General features: G+C 36.5%; 1 protein-coding gene across 6 annotated transcripts in view; it reads right to left on the reverse strand.

The window, feature by feature from the left end:
- Positions 1-1,186: 1,186 nt before the first annotated feature.
- The window catches only part of EPHA7 (EPH receptor A7), a gene marked incomplete at both ends in the record, with an annotated part of 164,171 nt that continues 147,346 nt past the window's right edge, over positions 1,187-18,011 (reverse strand). For 4 of the 6 annotated variants that reach the window (XM_084285379.1, XM_084285378.1, XM_084285377.1 and 1 more), the window contains 3 exons: positions 13,505-13,619; positions 14,795-14,950; positions 16,085-16,278. In XM_084285379.1, the coding sequence (XP_084141505.1) occupies positions 13,505-13,619; positions 14,795-14,950; positions 16,085-16,278 (465 nt within the window). Of the gene's footprint in view, positions 1,401-13,504; positions 13,620-14,794; positions 14,951-16,084; positions 16,279-18,011 lie in introns of those variants that run through there. The other 2 variants (XM_084285375.1, XM_084285380.1) reach the window with 2 other exon arrangements.

Here is an 18,011-nt window from a genome sequence, read left to right on the forward strand (position 1 = left end):
TGTGATGAGGGTTTAAATGGAGACATACTCTATAACAAAAAAAAAAAAAAAAAAAAAAAAAGGTATTTCCCATAAGCAGATCTAATTAATAATTTAATAATTCTTCAAGAAGTTGGCAATATGCCTTTTTTCAGGGAGACATAGAAACTGGTTTTGCTCTTTGCAGCCTGATCAGTAGAAATGCCTGATATCGCAGCAGCAGAGGAGAAGGAGGTGAGAAAGAGATTAGACTGGCCATTTTGCAGCTTTCTTATTCCTAAATAACTGTTAACTTGGAAATCAGGGTAGTTTAAAACATCAGACATTCTGAAAATGCCAATTTTCCAGTTTACTTTGAAAAAGTGTTAATACTTTTTTGGAGACAAAAAGAGCCAATTCAGCATAATTAAAATTATTTCCAATGTTATATTTTTTCATTGAAAGTTATAATTTATTTATTTTTATTATTTTCAATGAGCATTTCCCTTCCTTTCTTTCTTTCTTTTTTTTTTTTATACTGAAACAATTATTTTCAACTCTAAGAAAAATGTCTATGATATTTTTCTTCTATGTTCCTATTTCACTGTAAATGTTATGATTTCTGCTTCTTTGTGATCTAGAATGAAGGACATTTCAAAATGTCCTGGACTGGTTAAATTATTAAAATCTGCTTCTTAGCAAGACCTATTTGTAAGTAGTGGCAAAGATTCACATTGATTTATGTTAATGAAAAAGACTAACTCTGCCACTTGCATCATCAGTAAATCTATACCATCCTGATTTAAACTTCTTCCTCAGCAGTACTTTTGCAAATGTTTGATTTAGCTGCTTCTCCTTCTCCTTTGCTCTTCTATATGGCTATTTGGTGTATAAGAGGGGAGCTAAAAAGATGGGGAAGCAGGGTTATATTAGTGTGAGGAGCTTCCAGGGCAGGCTTCCAGGGCAGCTTTGCCGGCTCTTCTCTCCCTAGCAGCATCGCCTTGTCCTGCTTCGCCATCCTGAAATCATCATGCTCTTCAGATGTAGTCTTTCATTCTTGGCATTAGTCATAATCATCAGTTTGTCAGGTGTGTGTTCTGGCCTCTCCCATACACCTCTGTTTACTCTTCCTCCTGTTGCCAGTCTGTTCCTCCCTTCTTCTCCATTCCTTTCCATGCTTCTTTTCTACATTTCCATCCTCTAATCCCAACTATAGTCCTTATGTGCTTTAAAAAAATGCCTCATAGCGTTCACTGTGCCTCCAAACCAATCTCATGATTTTATGGTTATAACTCTTGTTTTTGTTATAACTCTTGTTTTGCTTCCCCTTTCTGCTTCCTTTGTCTCCTGCCATTATGTCATTTCTATTCAGGCTGTCATCTCTTCTGGAAAGGGATTTTTCTTGTTCTCTGTTTTGCAAAGCACCTGGCATGTTTTTGATTCTGTCAAACAAACAATAACAACAGATATAAAATTGGCAGTGCAGCAGAATCCTGATATCAGGAAGTAATAGAGGCAAATTATACTATCATTGTCATCTCCATGTATACACCATTACTTGACAAAAAATATTGTTGATTCACTAGGTAAACATCAATAAACCCAAAGACTCCCAAGCAAACAACTCTACCATGAAGGAAATGTAGTTGTGTTTCACATTTTTCTTAATGAGCCAGGTTATAATTGACAATTGTATTTAAAATAAAGGAGGTAAATTAATGAGGTGCCGTGTTTTTTGTTTGTTTGTTTGTTTGTTTGGATGGGTGTTTGGGTATTAGGGACAGGGAGAAGATGTTGATAATTCTTTAATACAGAGAAGCAAAAAAAGGGTGGAACGGCTGTGTTAATTCAGTTTAAACTATACTTAATTAAAAAAAAAAAAAGGTACATATGAACTATAAACTAATATAAACATATAAACTAATCAGGTAGAATCTTCTTTAGCCTGATATTATCAGTATTATTGAAGAATCTTACAAAATACTTTGACTTTTCTTAGTCATTACATGATATTAGGCACCCCAAGGCAATGTTAAGCAAAAGCCTAAAAAAAATAATTAAAAAAAAAATAAGTTTTTAAAAAAACTTTTAATGGCAGATTGGCCATATGGAATCTCTAAAGAAATATAGTTTTAGAACTACTAGATTTAGGCCAGGATTTTAAAAATATATGTATATATTATAAATATGGTTAGCAACCTCTTGGCTAAATTATTTGAAAATTCCTGAGAGAAAAGCAATCTATTACAGACTTTGAGACAAGTCAATGTAGTACTAATACTAAAGAAAAATAAACCAGCAGAGGAATGTCCCCCTACCATACCAACCAATATTCTTACAGTTGATTCCAAAGCAGTGTATGTTATTCTGGCACACAGATTAGATTATTTAACAGTGTGAATCAAAGGGGAGATACTTATTCAGAAAAAGAACACTATTAATACTTTATAGCATGCCATACATCTCTGTCACCAGACTGGACAAAATGGCAGCAGATGTTTTATGATAAGCTGAGAAGAGGATCTGACAATATTAATAGCCATAATACTTGAGTTTTAGGGGAAAAAAATGGGTAGAGGAAGCAATCTGATGGAGTGACATAACGTTTCTTCATCTCTAGTGTAGTGTAATTTTGCATGAGGGAAGGAATCAACTAAGCTACGCCTCACTTCTATTAGTTTTTATTTGCACCTGCCCTTTGAAGCCTTAGTAATTCATGGACTGCATGAGAAAAGAAAGCAGCAAGAGAGAACTCTGAGAATAAATTCCTTCCAAAAAGAATACTTTTTTTTTGACTCATTTTTTTTTATTATTTAGAAGGCAAGTATGTCTTTGAATTAGTAAAAATGATTGACATGTGAATTTATGCAAAGCTAAAGGCAACTGTTAGTCAGAGATACCTCTTAGATATATAGGTATTTAAAACCTCAGGGTATATTTTATTTGCAATGCCTCTACTGACTTTTTTTGGTCAGCACCAAGATGAAGGCCTTTTGATCAAGAGATTCATGGTATAGTGTGTGTATACCCTGGACACTGGCATGGCTTTACTTTGGGCTGCATGTATCTTGTTGTCACTGCCAATTACTGCCTTTTATAGAGCAGAGACCAGGTGCAAGCTAACAGGTATGAAACATCAACAAATGGGACAAGAGTGTCCCTGTGTGACACATGATAAATCAATTTGATTATTTCTTTGCATCTGTATGACCTAGCTATTCATTATCAATGCTTCATGTCAGGCTGCCCTGATGCTCAATGTCATTCCAGGCCTATATCTTTGGGAAGAAATAGAAACCTGAAATGGACATTCAAGAAACTGAAGGACAAAGAGAGTGGCTAAGCTGTCTATACAAGATATGCTGAAATGAGGACAGGGCTTCACTTCCTGTTTCGGTCAGCTGTGTGGTCAAAAGTAATACTCATTTATCCAGGTTCTGCATACCAAGGCCATACATGTATTCAATAATGGAACAAAAAGAGCACATGCATAAGCTACCAGCCACACCCTAACTCCACAGAAAGGAAAGTCAGTGTGAACTAGTACTCAGCACACTTAAGGGGGTCCTGGGTATGCCAGCATGCATCCCAGCAGTAAATCTGTTTGTGCTCTGATGAACATTTTTCAGGGATTCATAACCTCAAACCTTCTCTAAAAGTAGATGTCTAAATTCATCCTTTCAACAGAAAACACATTACAAAATATCAAAGAGATAATAAATATTTTATCTAATAATTGAGAAATGGCAGAATGATGTGGGAAAGCCCAGATTCACTGCAGTACCTACAAACCAAGATATTAGCTCTTCTGGAGCATGGTAGGCCACTCAACCTCTTGCATGAAAAAAGTCGAATTTACTTAAAACATAAGGCTCCTTGTTCCCAGAGAAGTGGCCTAAACACCAATTTCAGAATAAGAGGGAAGGTATTTATGTGGTTAATGAAGGGAAGAAAGTGCAGGAAAGAACTGTGGAGATAAAGCCTGCCTGTGGAGCATCTTGCTAAGCCTGATAAACCTTTTTCCAGGCAGCAGATGCAGCTCAAAGTGCTTGGCTGTATGTGCATATCTACAGACACTCACCCTTCCCACATGTTGCCTTTCTCTTATCTTCCCAAAGCCCAAAGCTATAGGGTCAGTCTTAGACTTACTTTGCCTTTCTGTGTAAAACAACTGTGTAAAATTTCTCTGTGTCCTCAGAAAAGGAGTAGGCCGTTTCTCAAATCACAAAAAATAATGAGTCTTCCTGAAAACAGAGGTAAAAGGATGCCAGATAAGAGTTACATTTATATCGGCTATGTATCCTGAACTGTGTGTAGTTACAATTCATCTGTTAATAAGCATGAAGGGAGTCAGTCTGTCCTGTTGGTTTGGCTGTTGTGGTAAACAAGGATAGAAAGTGAATTTAATAAACGCCAGACATCACCTCTCTGAGATATCTCCATACTTTTAAGAAATGGCTTTTACCAATTTACATCATATTCACGTGCTCACCAGTACTCACTGACCTTAGCTAACAAGGACTTCAATCACCTAATGTCATCAAATAGGAAAACAACAACAATACAATAAACTTGTGGTCTAATCTCTACCAAACACAATATTCTGCTCTGCAAATGTATGCCATAAGAGCTCTATGACAAACATGCAGATGTTTGCTAAGATACATGCTTTCTGTTTTGATATCTAAAGTGAAGCACCATCAATCAAGCACATCAAGTCTGTCTTCATAAGCTTTTTTTTTTTTTTTTTCCCCCAAAAAATATTAAGCAAATTTCCTATGCTGAAAATGGGTAGTATTTCTAGGAAATACTTCCAAGTTAGGAACGTAATTATAGTGTAAACCATATTTTTTCTTCAGCAAATAATTCAAAAGCAGGTAACACAGGTAAAATATTAATTTCCATTTGACTTTCTCTATGAGTTTCATTAATTCATAAAGAAGTCCTCATCTCTCCTCCCCCCTACTCTGAAACAGTCCCCTTGCTAGGTGGTCTGATTTGTCTCATTCAGCTCCCTCCACACTTAGACTGTTCTATCAATGTGAAGATTTGGATATTATTTTACTCCATTAGCTTATATCGTTGGTGTTCCTGGGCAGTTCACTCATAAGCCTGGCTGATTCACCTCTTCTGTATACCTCCCAACCCCCTGCCACTTTTTTAGTTTTGTTTTGACCAACAGTATTGACTTCTGCATTTAGAATGTGGCATTGATCTCCCCAACCCATAGATTTTTGGTCACAGAAAGAGATGTAGGGAGCCTAGCAGCAGTACCAAACATGCCCACAGCTTGTAGTTGCTTTAAAGAGGGATAGCATGACAGGAAAGAGTACGGAAAACCTGCACACTCAATTCTGGAAAATTATCTAACAGCATTTATCTTCACTGGGGTACTAAATGTCCATTCCTCACTGCCCACTTCCACTCATCCCCCAGTGAAGCGTGGGTGCTGCTAGGTGTTAATGACTCAGACGGGAAGAGTTGGAAGTAGAGCATACTTCAAAATTAGTTTCCCTCTTCATGGCTGGGAAAATAATCCTCAAAATTCAGAGACATCTCTGCACAAGGCAACAAGTATGGAGACTTGGAAAGGGGTTTCAGTACTGTGATACAAGAAGATATCATCCTGAGGACTGGAATGCATACCACTATGCTAAGCAAGGAATGTGATGAGATAGGAAAAATATAGACTGAGGTTTGCAACAGACAGCACACAGTCTGTCTGGGATAGTTTTGCCAAACATCAAAAAGGATTTGTATTTGCACAAGTTTAGGGAACTTAGGCATTGAAACAATTATTTCAATTATTTCTCTTAAAAAGAGCACTACAAATAAATACCTGAAAGATTTTAAAATTTATTTATTTATTTATTTATTTACTTATTTATTCCTCCAAACTCCTACCTTTGGCAGTGGATGAGCTGAAGTATGCAGGGAAATTATATAATAAGGTGTATCCTTTATCTCCAGAATAGCATTGAATTAGTTGTCCAATTATAATACTGAGGCCCAGCAATATAAAGAAGAATCTTCATTAAGAATCCCCTTCCATGCCTTGTTGACCCAGTTTCTTCCCGTAGGTAGGCAAATGAATTGCATTTAAACCTAACACTGTCTTTGCATCTTCTCCAGCATCCTGTGGTGGTACAAACACTGTCAACTAGGGAAGAAGATACTTTTATTTTGTGTAGGGTAATATAAGGGAGAACTTAAGGGGTACTCGATTAAAAGAGACAGTAGAGGGTCGTGGGATGAGGCAGGCTAAGGACAAGGGGTCTACATGGCAAAGATCCTGGAAGAGAAATATAAAGACTGCCCAAAGTCACCCACAGGTCCATCACCTTTTTTCAGCCCCTCTTTTTCCACACAAGGAGCCCCATCACCCCAACCAATCTTCTAATGCCTTGACCATCTTATTCTTTCACTGACCTGATGTGGAAGCATTGCTGTTGCCAAGGTCAAACTCAATAAATGAAAGAGAAATCTTGGTCTAATTCTGTTACAGAATTAGTTTATTATTTTTTTTTTCTTTTCTTAAGGACTTGTACATTCTGCATTTGTGGTCTAGTTTCAATGACAGTGACAGAGGACATCTACCCAGAATACTCCATAATTTGGTAGCTTGACTATTTTATGGGGGAAAGCCACACACACAGACTACCCAGTAGTATTATGAAGATAGACCCAGCTCTTTCTGAACACAACCCTAGCCACTATCTAAAGACCATCATTTCCGGTCTTCAGGAGGTATCTGGATGCATTTTCTAAGTTTATTCAATGAAAATCAGATTTCTCATGATTTTTACTATGTGCAACCTCAATGGGAGAACACATTTATTTTTTTGTAACTATGACTGAAAAAAACGCTCTGGAGAGAATCTGAGATTGCTGAACCTTCTATTCTCAAACTACACATACATTCTTGTTATAAGATGGTTGGTCCCTGAGGAAAGAAAATTGAAATATTTTCCAGCAAACATCTTAAAAAATAGACATGTAACCCTTCAGGAAGCCAGTGGAAACTGGCATAGTAAGACAGGTTGAATGATAGTGAAGAAATTGCCTGAACAATGTCTCTACAGACATGAAATGTGAGAGATCAAGGTATATAAAGTCTTCAGTCTGGCCTCTTTTCAAGCAAATTTTTGATGCCCTATTAAAACAAATGGATGATTTTTCCTCTCAGTGAGACTGCATCTTTGGAGCAAGATGTTTGTTTCTTAATATATGAGATAAACTCATGCATTTCATGATAATTCTAAGGAAATAATTAGAAAATAATTGATATTGCACTTGATCAACCTTACTGACTCCTCAGTATTTTATTTATTTATTTATTTTTTTATTTTTTCCTTTGGCAGAAAATAGGAAAGATTTAGTTAAGGACTTGGGGCTTTATGTTCTCTGGTTTATAACTGGGTTTAAATAGCTCAGAGTCCAGAAACTCTAATATCACCAGCATACATAAATCTTTGGATTTAAGCATTTAGTGTGTTTTTCAGTGCTGGCCATATTACAATTCATCAGATGAACTCTAAGTTGTAGTTTTTCATTATTGGTATTAATTATTATTAGCAGCACAGTTCTACAATTCATTATTTGGTTCAATTAAATACAGAAGCTTTGATCCGTGGATGAATAGTTTTCTTGTTCCTGATTTAGCTATTCTGGCACTAGGAATTATGTCTTGTTTTGTCCAAGATTCATTTGGCTGGCTATACAAGTTTCGCTTGGTTGTATCTCATCTTTTTTCATAGGCTATCAAGACATCAACTATTTTTTGACTTGTGGTTCTTTTTTTGGGCACTAATCAGACAATAATTTCACCCAATTTTATAGTATCAGTGCTAAAATCTGTTGTCATTACCCTAGATTTAAAGAAAACTATTCTAAAACATACTGAGAGTAAATATCATCATTTTATGTTTTATTTACAGGCTTTTAATGTAAATTTCTCCTTTCATGTCTCTTTCAAGTCTGCTTGAATGAGCTACATATTACCAGTTGCTTTCCCATCTGTCTCAATTTAGTCTCTTTGACAAATTCCAATCTGGCCTGAGGAAAAATCAGAATACTGAAACCACTCCACCCTAGATTATTAGGTATATTTTATTAACAGCATCTCTTTACTTAAACAAAAATCTCAGCACTCCTCAACTCCGTTTCCATCATGTCTTACAGAACCCTACAGTTTAGACATGCTGAATGGCTTCACAGCTTTCTCTTCCCAATCACTCCAGTCTTCTGACTTTTCACCAAGAACAAAAGTGAACATAGCATTTTCCTCTTAAGCCTTTAACCTTTCATAATCTCATTGGAAATAATATACAGCATATAAACTCCAAATTATTCCTGTCATCTTTCATAATCTTGCTGGACATAACCTACATGGTGTCTACAGCATATAAACACCAAATGGTTCCTTTCACTCCCAAACTGCTTGAACCTTTCCCATCCTAAATGTGTGTTCAGAATTCTATGGATATTGTAGACACACTAATTTTGTCCCTTGGGTTGTCTCAATAGGCTTTACTCTAAATGTGTGTTGATTATCTTAACTTAAAAATCTTGCAAAATCTAACCCAGAAAAGTTTTTAAAATAAATAAATAAAATATTTGTATTCTTCCCCCTCCACCCTTCCCCACCTCATCCTTTTTGCAGGAAATTTAACTAATTACAGGACCGCCTATTGACAAGTAAACAGAAGGCTGCACTATGAAAATAATAAAGATCACTTTTTAAAAACAATTGTTGGATAGGTTGAACTTTTGAGCATTTTTTTTTGAATCTCAAATTAATCATCTTGAATTCCATTCAAAGTTGGTTGGGAAAAAATAATAGTCATTTCTACATATTAGTAAATTCATATTTTACAATCCTAACAGGTCCTGCATAAATCCCATTTTGATCCCCTCAGCTATCTAAAAATCACTGTTCCAACTGTCTGAATAGTCCTGCAGCACCAGCTGTCATAATTACTGTTAGGCAAGAATTTTTATTTTACTTTTCTTAACCATTCTATCTGGGAACTTCCAGAAACAGCACAAATGATAGTTGTCCAAAATCAACAAAACAAAACAAAACAAAACCCCACCACCAAACAAATGTTGAACAAGTCATTATATAACTATATGCAGGGATATAATGAATTATGGATGTAAATGTTAGCTCCAATATTATACATATATATATATATGAAGGTGGAATGACCCTTTTTGACTGAGTTGACCTTCATGCTTCCCACACAACCAGTGGACTGCTTCATGTCAATACTCGGCAACAGAGTGCCAGCTGAACCTGTAACTGTGTCTCAGTATCACTTGGCATTATGGCTGTAGTGACACAATCACTATCTTGGTAGTAACCCAAAAGTGACAGAATTTAAATCATTCTTAAAATTGCTACATACGAATTATTTAGAAAGTTAAGGACAAATTATTATTTTTATTTCAACTACTAACCCATAAATGTAAAAAAATACCACCAACAAAACAAAAATAGACCGCTTCATCCCCCACATTAAAGCAATAGTTTTTGAAACATTCAAAACAGTGGAAACTATTTACCGTATATTACTATCAGTGGAGAAAAGCAAATTTAATTTAAAATAATTTTTCAGACTCCCTCAGTGGATGCCAGATGACTCCAGTTTAAACAAATATTAAAAACTCATTTTAAATGGAGAATAATACAGACAGAGCTCAATTATTGAGATATTAAGGGCAACATTCAATTTTAGACACATTTAAGCATCTTTGCCTCCTGGAGATTTTTACATGACAAGGCTTTAGATAAACATGGTTTTGCAAACAGCAACCATCATATCTGATCACATAACCTCTGGACTGAAGCAGTATGTCAGCAAATATTTCTGATTATTTAAAATATTCAATAACTGTAATTTACTAGGCAGGTCTTCCTCAGAACAATCACAAAATGTATCAAGAATTAATACCCATATACAAAAAGCATTTAGATGATCTGTTACAAAACCGTGAAGGAAAAAAAAAAAAAAAAAAAAGCCAGACACACACACACACACACACACACACACACACACGCACAATAATAATAACAAAACCTCTCTTTGTGATAAAGCCCAGTTTAAATACATTCTGGGATGTACCAGTAGCGGAAGAGCTGTCTTTCTATGACACTCAGCTTGGGGGGAACTGTAGCAGCCAAGAACATATAGAATAGGAATCATCTGGTTTTAAATATCTAGACATCAGATGCCTAAACTAAGCTAATCATCTGGGTTCCCTCTACAGGTAATGGAGATAAGTATTCCCAGAGGGAGATTCATTCTGCTTGTTTTAGGCATCTCTCTTTTAGATGCTTTAGATACTTGCTGTAGATGGATAAAGTCAAGAAAGATTAACCTCACTGACAGCCTGATATTGTTTTCTTTTTAGTGTTGCATAATTCCTAAGTTCAATGGAATTAAGCTCATTTCTTTCCAAAATGGAGCTCATTTCTTTGTTACATCATTTAGCTTTTAATTCCTTCTCCCAACTCTTTCTTCAGTTCCTCTCATGAACACCAACTTTCTCTGGCACTTTTTTTTTGTTACATTGGATTATGTTTTTCTGGAATCTGGAGAACTAAAACCAACATCAATGTTACTGCTCTACCAAATATAAATCATGCATGTGCTCTAAACTGCAGTAATGTTCTGAATAGATAGATACAATAGGGATATTGGTATTGATTGTGCTTTCTTTTCTACTCTACCACTTTCAAATGTGTAAGAAACTGTGGCAACATTAAGGCAATCAAGGTATATAGATGAATGATAAAATATATTTACTATTCAAAGAAGATGGCTTAAATCAAACAAGGAAAAATAAGGAAGAAATAACATTAGGGCTCTCACTTTTACATGTGTGAGCCTAGGTCACCACACATGCTTTGAGGCCTCTGTGCTTCAGAACATTGAGCAGGTCCTCAAGGTGAAGCCTGGCCTCAACTCTGTTGCATTTAGGGCCTGTGGGTTCTCAGCAATACCAGCATTGCTGTATTGTACCTGGAATCGCCAAGCCCTTAGGAACAATAGCCAAAGTTTGTAAGGAAGCAGGTGTCTGAACATAGACTCCTAAATTCATAGTTAGGTGCCTAAAGCAGCAGCAAAACTGACAAGCACCCTGTGGAGTTGCTCACAGATGCTCACCCCAGTAGTGAGGCACTTAGCATTAGTTATAACACAAAATGGATGCTTATTAATTACTAGTGTTCCAATGGCTACTGGAAGTATGTTAGCTGAGTGCTTGCATGCACTAATTTCAATGTTGGGTGTGCAGTCTACTCTGCATCTTATTTCTATAGCATTTTTGAAAATTAATTTTAATAGCTAAAAAACATCTTGAGCCACATACAGAAAATAACTCAATTTCTACTGACTGACAATCTAATATGAAATAAGAATAATCACCTTATTTTCTTACTCTGCCCAAATCCAGGCAATAAATTAGGCTTCTCAGCATGACTGTAAAGTGCTGTGAATTGTATAAACAATCATATATGGACACTGAAAAATAATCCTTATGCACATTGCATTATAGTTCCAAAAATATATTTACAGTCTATTACAAAGATTACAAATGGAAGTGTCAATGTAACGGGATTATGCTAATTAAAAGCTTTTTACAGATTTTGTTCAACAAAGGTGGGGAGACAAAAATTGGTGTAACCAAACTGTTTTTTCTAATAAAACAAATAAATAAAATGACAAATATAACTGTACAGTGATCTAAAAAGCGGTTCAAAAAAGGAGGGGGGAAAATGATGTGTTTAAGTTTTTGATAACTATCTTTGGTCCTAAATGTGGGAAAACACATTATGTATCACTGAATATATATGCTTGTTTGTGATGCTCTGCAAGTAAAATAGAAAAATATAGTGCATTTTCAATGTATTCAGAGCTCACTACACTTAAATGTGTGTACAAACCAAGACAGTATAAATAAAATTTACAAGTTTTACAAACGAACATTTACAGGGTTTTTCTTTTGTTTTTATTTTTTTTGTGTGGATGCCCACATTATCCAACAAGTCCAATTTATGACTGATCCCTGGGATCTTTCTCTATCAAAATCAATAGAAGCAGCCCAATTCTCTTTGGAAGTACAGCATTTCACTGTTGGGGTAGTTCACAATTTTCAAAATTTTTTAAAGCATTTCTCTCTGCTTCATATACATTCCTGCAATATCTGTAAAGACATGCTTTGTTATTGCTTATGGTTAATCTAACAAAATACATATATAAGTAAATGGCATACAAAGATATTCCATTGAGCAAATACTCTTGCATCTGTGTTCCTGATGAATGACTGTTGTGTCTGTGTGAGCACACGCATATTTGTTCAGAGCAGCAAAAGCCTGTAAAAAACATGAAAATTCTGAACTGCCCCTTGCTTCATGCTCTATGGTTCTAATATAAAATCTCTGTCCTTATTCTCACAGTTGGACTGAATTCAACTTAAACTAATATAAAATATATGCCAGCTATTTCTTTCAATTTGCTAATGCAGAGCATTGAAGAAAAATGTGATGTGCTCAGATTACATGGTTTAGGTAACACTGGAGAACTGCATCCATGTTCTGAGACACTCCTACAATCACTTGTCCATTCAATGTAGTGCCTCAGCAGGTTTACAGTTGTACATCTACATCTTAGAATATATTTCACTTTAACTCTAGTCCATTAAAATCATCTTGCAAACAATTTGCTAAAAGTGCCTAGAACTACTTAGGGGTCATTATTGCTTTTCTTTATTTTTATTTTTTTATATATATTTTTTTTGTCTTTTATTTTCTTTTAAAAGATAGTATATGTGTAACCTTAAAAAATTCTGTAAAAAATATCAGAGCTCTTGGCAACTTGCATTTTCCTGACTCCCTGCCAATTAGCTAGCCATGTCAATACGGTGTTGATTTAACAAAAGTAAATGGCACAAAAGGATACCAAAGTTTGGACAGATATACATTGCTTGGTCATGCTTCTTAAATATCTATGAATTCAAATAATCCTTCAGAGGTACCCAGTGTAGTAATGTGTCATAGAATTAGCACTAAAAAGGTCCAAAGATATAAACATCATACTAAAAGAAAGTCTTTATGAAGAATAAACACAAATGATTAAAAAAAGATTCAGAAATCACAGATTTAAGGAAAATATTTTGTTGAATTCAACAATATCATGATTTTATCTGACAAATATATTCTTTTTTAAATTTTTATGTACATTTAAAAAGTCTATTAGATAAAAAGGAGGTTAGAGAGCTCAAGGTGTTTGTATGTTTATTCAGGTAGTACTTTGTTTATTGTCACTGCTGTTTTCCTTGCCACCACTGGTGGATCCTAATTCCCTTTTCATAAATTCTGGTGGCACTTAGGAGTTCAAGTCTGTAGGTGCTTCTTGTAGCTCTTCTATTCACTGCAGGAAGGACCCAGGAAATCAAGTGTCTTCTAGTAGCACTTCATATATACTGAAGGCCAGTGCTGTTCTCTCAGTCTGTCACCTCCCTCATAAGGGAGAAATGTCTATCACACTTGGATGCCAGTGCCGTGTAAATGTAGCATTTGTGCTCTCATAGTCTGAATGCTGCTCATGATTTTCTTTTGATGACCAACCAACGTGATCCCTAAACTCATCACATCCCTGGGGAAGATAAATGCGTACATTGTTAATTTTTCAACTTAGATTCCTACTGTATGGTAATCAACTGTGAGTTAAAGCTACATAGTGGTCAGGGCTATACAGGAATCTCAGCTCGGTACTGTGAAGTCCATACAGACCCTCAGTGAGGACTGTAATTACATGGCATGTGTCATGTAATTACACTGCATTGTGTCTCCACATCTGAGAAGGAGTACACTGTATTATACTATGATAATCTTTTATTGTGGCTTTTAAGGATGCCCAGAGGAAGAGACGCTTCTCTTATAAAATACTTAGGGAGGCTTTCAAGATTAAGTTAGGTATAAATAAAATATTTGGGGGATTACATTCTGCTTCCTAAAGAGATGCCTAAAGAAAGTCTTTGCATATTGACCCATATCCATCATGCAAATGAAAGAGAACCATCTGTTTTGATTCCACCACTACTAGAGCAACTACCTGCCAGAAGTTTTTGGGCTCTGTTAACAGTTCCCAAGCTATTGGCTGAGACCCCCAGTGATACTAAGCAGATAAGAGTGGGGCTGCAAGCCTGAGAATATTGTTTCAAAGGGTTGTTTTGCTTTTTTTTTTTTTTTTCTTTATATATAAAAAAACCACTGCTCTGTAACAGGAATTACAAGTGTTTGGCAACTACCAGGATAAGAACTTTGTTTTCAGGGTGCCAAGAAGACCTTCTTAAGATAGCAGTGCCAATACTGGCCATGATTGCCTTCAGAAAATTCTTTTGCTTCTATAGACTTTCATCCCAATGCAAAGTCACTTCTTGCAGGGCACAGACAGACCCCAGCCAATTAGAAGAAAGCTCTACATCTTCCTAGCACACATATAGAAAAAGGTACCAATCAGGTAGTGGAAACAAAGAGGTTATTTTCCTATACATACTTACTCCGAAATGGGCTACATTCTCCCTCAAATTCTAGCCCCTTGTTATTATTGGTCTCAAAATCAGGGAAAAATGTGTTGCCACGCATAGGTAGTAGGGTAGGTTGCCTTTTCAAGGATGCTGTAATATAACATCATGAATTGCTAAACCTGCTGGCTTAACCCCAAGTACCATGTTTGTACTTAGGGTAAAGTTTTGGAGTTGAACATTGTGTATTAGTTCACCTAGAAGTTCCCTAAACACAAGTTAAACATGCCCAGTACTAACTTACTCAATAGTCATCCTGGCAACTGATTCAAGAGAGTTGTAGCCTGCTGCTGTGAAATTATCCTTATATCTTTCCATCTTAATAGCTTGTAACCATTCGCCTACGGAGCAGAAAGTGGTAAAATCGGGAGTGTTCTGGTCCAGAAGAGGGCTAATTGGTCTACAGAGAAGGAAAAAGGAAAGTAAGTTGTTTCCAAAGAGAGTAAAACATCAGGGAATATTTAGCAAGGTAAGAGTTAAATAAGTTTGGGGTATTAAAAACTTCAAGAGTAGAAAGTTTTAGGCCTTTTTTTTTTTTTTTTTAATACAGTTTAGATTACTCTGTGAATAGTTTTGACTACTCTGTAGCTCACAATACGTGTTTCCTAAGATTATTCACGTAAAAGATGATAGGTCAGAGTGAGCAATATCAGCCTAATGGACTATTTTTACCAACAGAAAATCAACCTTATTATCTAGTGTGACAGCAGCTGCAACTGAAGTTGCTGAATAAAATAAAGATACTACTCTTTAATATTCTTTAATGTAATATTCTTAGAAAATATAGCAGTAGCTATTCCCATTATTGAATTGGATGAGACAAAACAAAGACATGGAAAGAGAAGAGACACAAAGTAAGTTGCTTAAGGTCACACAGCAAATCAGTCAGTAGAAGAACTGGAAGCAGAACACAGGCCAGCTGATTCCCTAGTGCATTGACCTAGCTTGTGATTCAAAAGATTACCGTGATTACATAAATCACCTGAATTTAATGAAGAAATCATAAAAAACTACACAATGAAATACAATGAGATGCAATCATTGAAAGGAAATAAAGCCAAAATACAAATCTAAAAATCCCAAGTTTAGCAATGTCAAAGTATTTTGGCTTAACATGAGTATTATTGTTAATTATTGTTTTTACTGTATCAGTTCCTAGTAGGCAAGGGAAGCATCATATAAAAATACAATAGATGATGATCTTGCCATCAAGACAATTTTAAGAGACAAAGAAAACAAAGACTGCTGGTGGTGAGTGTGGAAAGATTGACAACTAGCTAGTAGCTACTGAGAAGTGTATTAGTTCCACAATATTTACTTTATTTATTTTGTTTTTTTTTTATGAACAGTCCCTTTTGGTCTTGTTCCACACAGTACAAAAGAAAGGTGAATGAAGGAAGGGAAGAAGAGGGAACAGGAAGAAGGAAGAACTGAGAGACACATGTAGTAAGAGTGAACTGGAACCAGCCACCAACCACAACATCCAGAATCCAACACGCACCATCACACAAGAACTCTCTAAAGCTTTTCTTACCTGCTACACGTTCCCAGAGGGGTTTTCAAGCTGTTTGGGTTCCTAATCATTTTGTCCAGAATACCAACTATCTGCTCAAACTTTGGCCTTTCACCACGTTCTTTCTGCCAACAGTCTAGCATCAGCTGGTGTAGTCCTGCTGGGCAATCCATGGGTGCTGGCAAACGATAGCCTTCTTCAATTGCTTTTATAACCTAGTAGTCAACATAGTTAGTCATTTTTCATCAACAGCTTTTTAAGTAATATATTTTGCTATCCAGTGCAAGAAAAGCAAAATAGTAATAAACAAAATAAAATCAACTAAAATTTGCCATCAGCATTGTAAAAATATGAGTCTGTTGTTTTTATACTAGCCTTCATGTCTTCAAATAGTTTCCTGATTTTATCTTTGGGCTTACTAGGCATATTATTCTATATGCGCAGAACATAGCTCTATTATATGTACCTAGTCGAGTGAGCAGTGGGGAGCAACAATTAAATTTACCAAGGGAGCAACAGATAGATTGATAAATGGAGTTATTTCATAAAGCATTATTACTTGCCCCAAGGTCTTTATGAGAAAGTGTGGTAGAAGCAACTGACTTGTAAATGGATAGGGATATATGCATGCACGTATAAAATGCAAAAACCCTGAAGATATTATAAAAGGATCCAAGAAAAATATTTAGCAGACAGAAATTGTTATGGGGGAAAAAAAAAAAAAGTTGTATTCTATGTCTAGCCATGTTACATTAATGATACAGAAGCAAAAATGAGAGTGAAGGAGAGCTGGTTGAATGGTATTTTAATATTTCACCTAAACAGAAAGTTAGATTGTGGAGGAATGGTTAAGTGAAATAGGACACGTGGATGTTGGGCAGTTAAGAGGCAATGGGCTAGTGAAGTACCGTACTCAACTCACATGAGTCTGGCACGTACACAGCTGGCTGAGAGCCAATCAGGCTCAAGGACACGATGCCCTTGAGCGATGGGGACAGTCCCTAAGGCGGGACGGTGGCTAAAAGAAGGAGGAACTACCTGAAAAGAGCGGGAAATGTTAGCCAATCCTGAGCTTAGTTTTTGCAATATGTATGAGTTGATTATGTTCAAACTAGATAAAAGGCGACTGAGCTATCCATTAAAGTTGAAGTTCACTGTTCACTCATACTGAGCGTCTGTGTCTTCCTTCCGTCGACAACAAATTGGCGCCCGAACAGGGACCAGTCTGAACGGGATTTGGACACTGCTGGCAGTGATCCTGGGCCACGTGTTCGACGGAATAAGGGAGGAACTGGTCCTGCAACGCAGCCCAGGAGGTGGAAGGGACAAGAATCCCCGCACCCGCGTCGGGAAGGTGAAAGGGACGTGGAGTCCCCGCACCCGGGAGAGGATCCCGACGGTCACGCGTCGCCAAGGTCTGAAAGGTGAAAGGGACAGGAGTCCCCGCACCCGCAGCTCAGAAGGTGGAAGGGAGTCCCCGCACTCGGGATGAGCCTATAAAGGGTCCCGCCGGAAAAGCGCCGCCGAGGTCTTTGGAAAGGCTGTAACTATATATATAAAGGTATGAAAAACAAGCGGCGTATAATTTGCTCAGATGCTTTTTAGAAAAGCGGAGTATTTTAGATATAGATTGTAGAAAAAGATTTGCCAGGGTTATTAGCATATGCAGTAGCGCAGGGTTGTTTTACAAATCCTGATACAGTTTTTTGAACAAACAGAGTGGCGTAAATTTGGAGATAAATTGTTTGGTGATGTTATTAATGATATTAAGTCTGCTAAAAAATTTATTGAAGCCTTGGAGAACAGTCACTAGCGCTTTAGCTACACATCAGGCTGAGCAGAGAGTCGCTGTTGCCGCTACAGAGCGACTGGGATTGCCGGGAAGTGCTGGAGCTGGGCATTGCCCACTGCCGCCTTCAGAGAGAATGATAACACTGCCTTGGGGCTA

Source organism: Netta rufina, assembly GCF_964035555.1.
Source record: "Netta rufina genome assembly, chromosome: 3".
Classification (NCBI taxonomy): domain Eukaryota; kingdom Metazoa; phylum Chordata; class Aves; order Anseriformes; family Anatidae; genus Netta; species Netta rufina.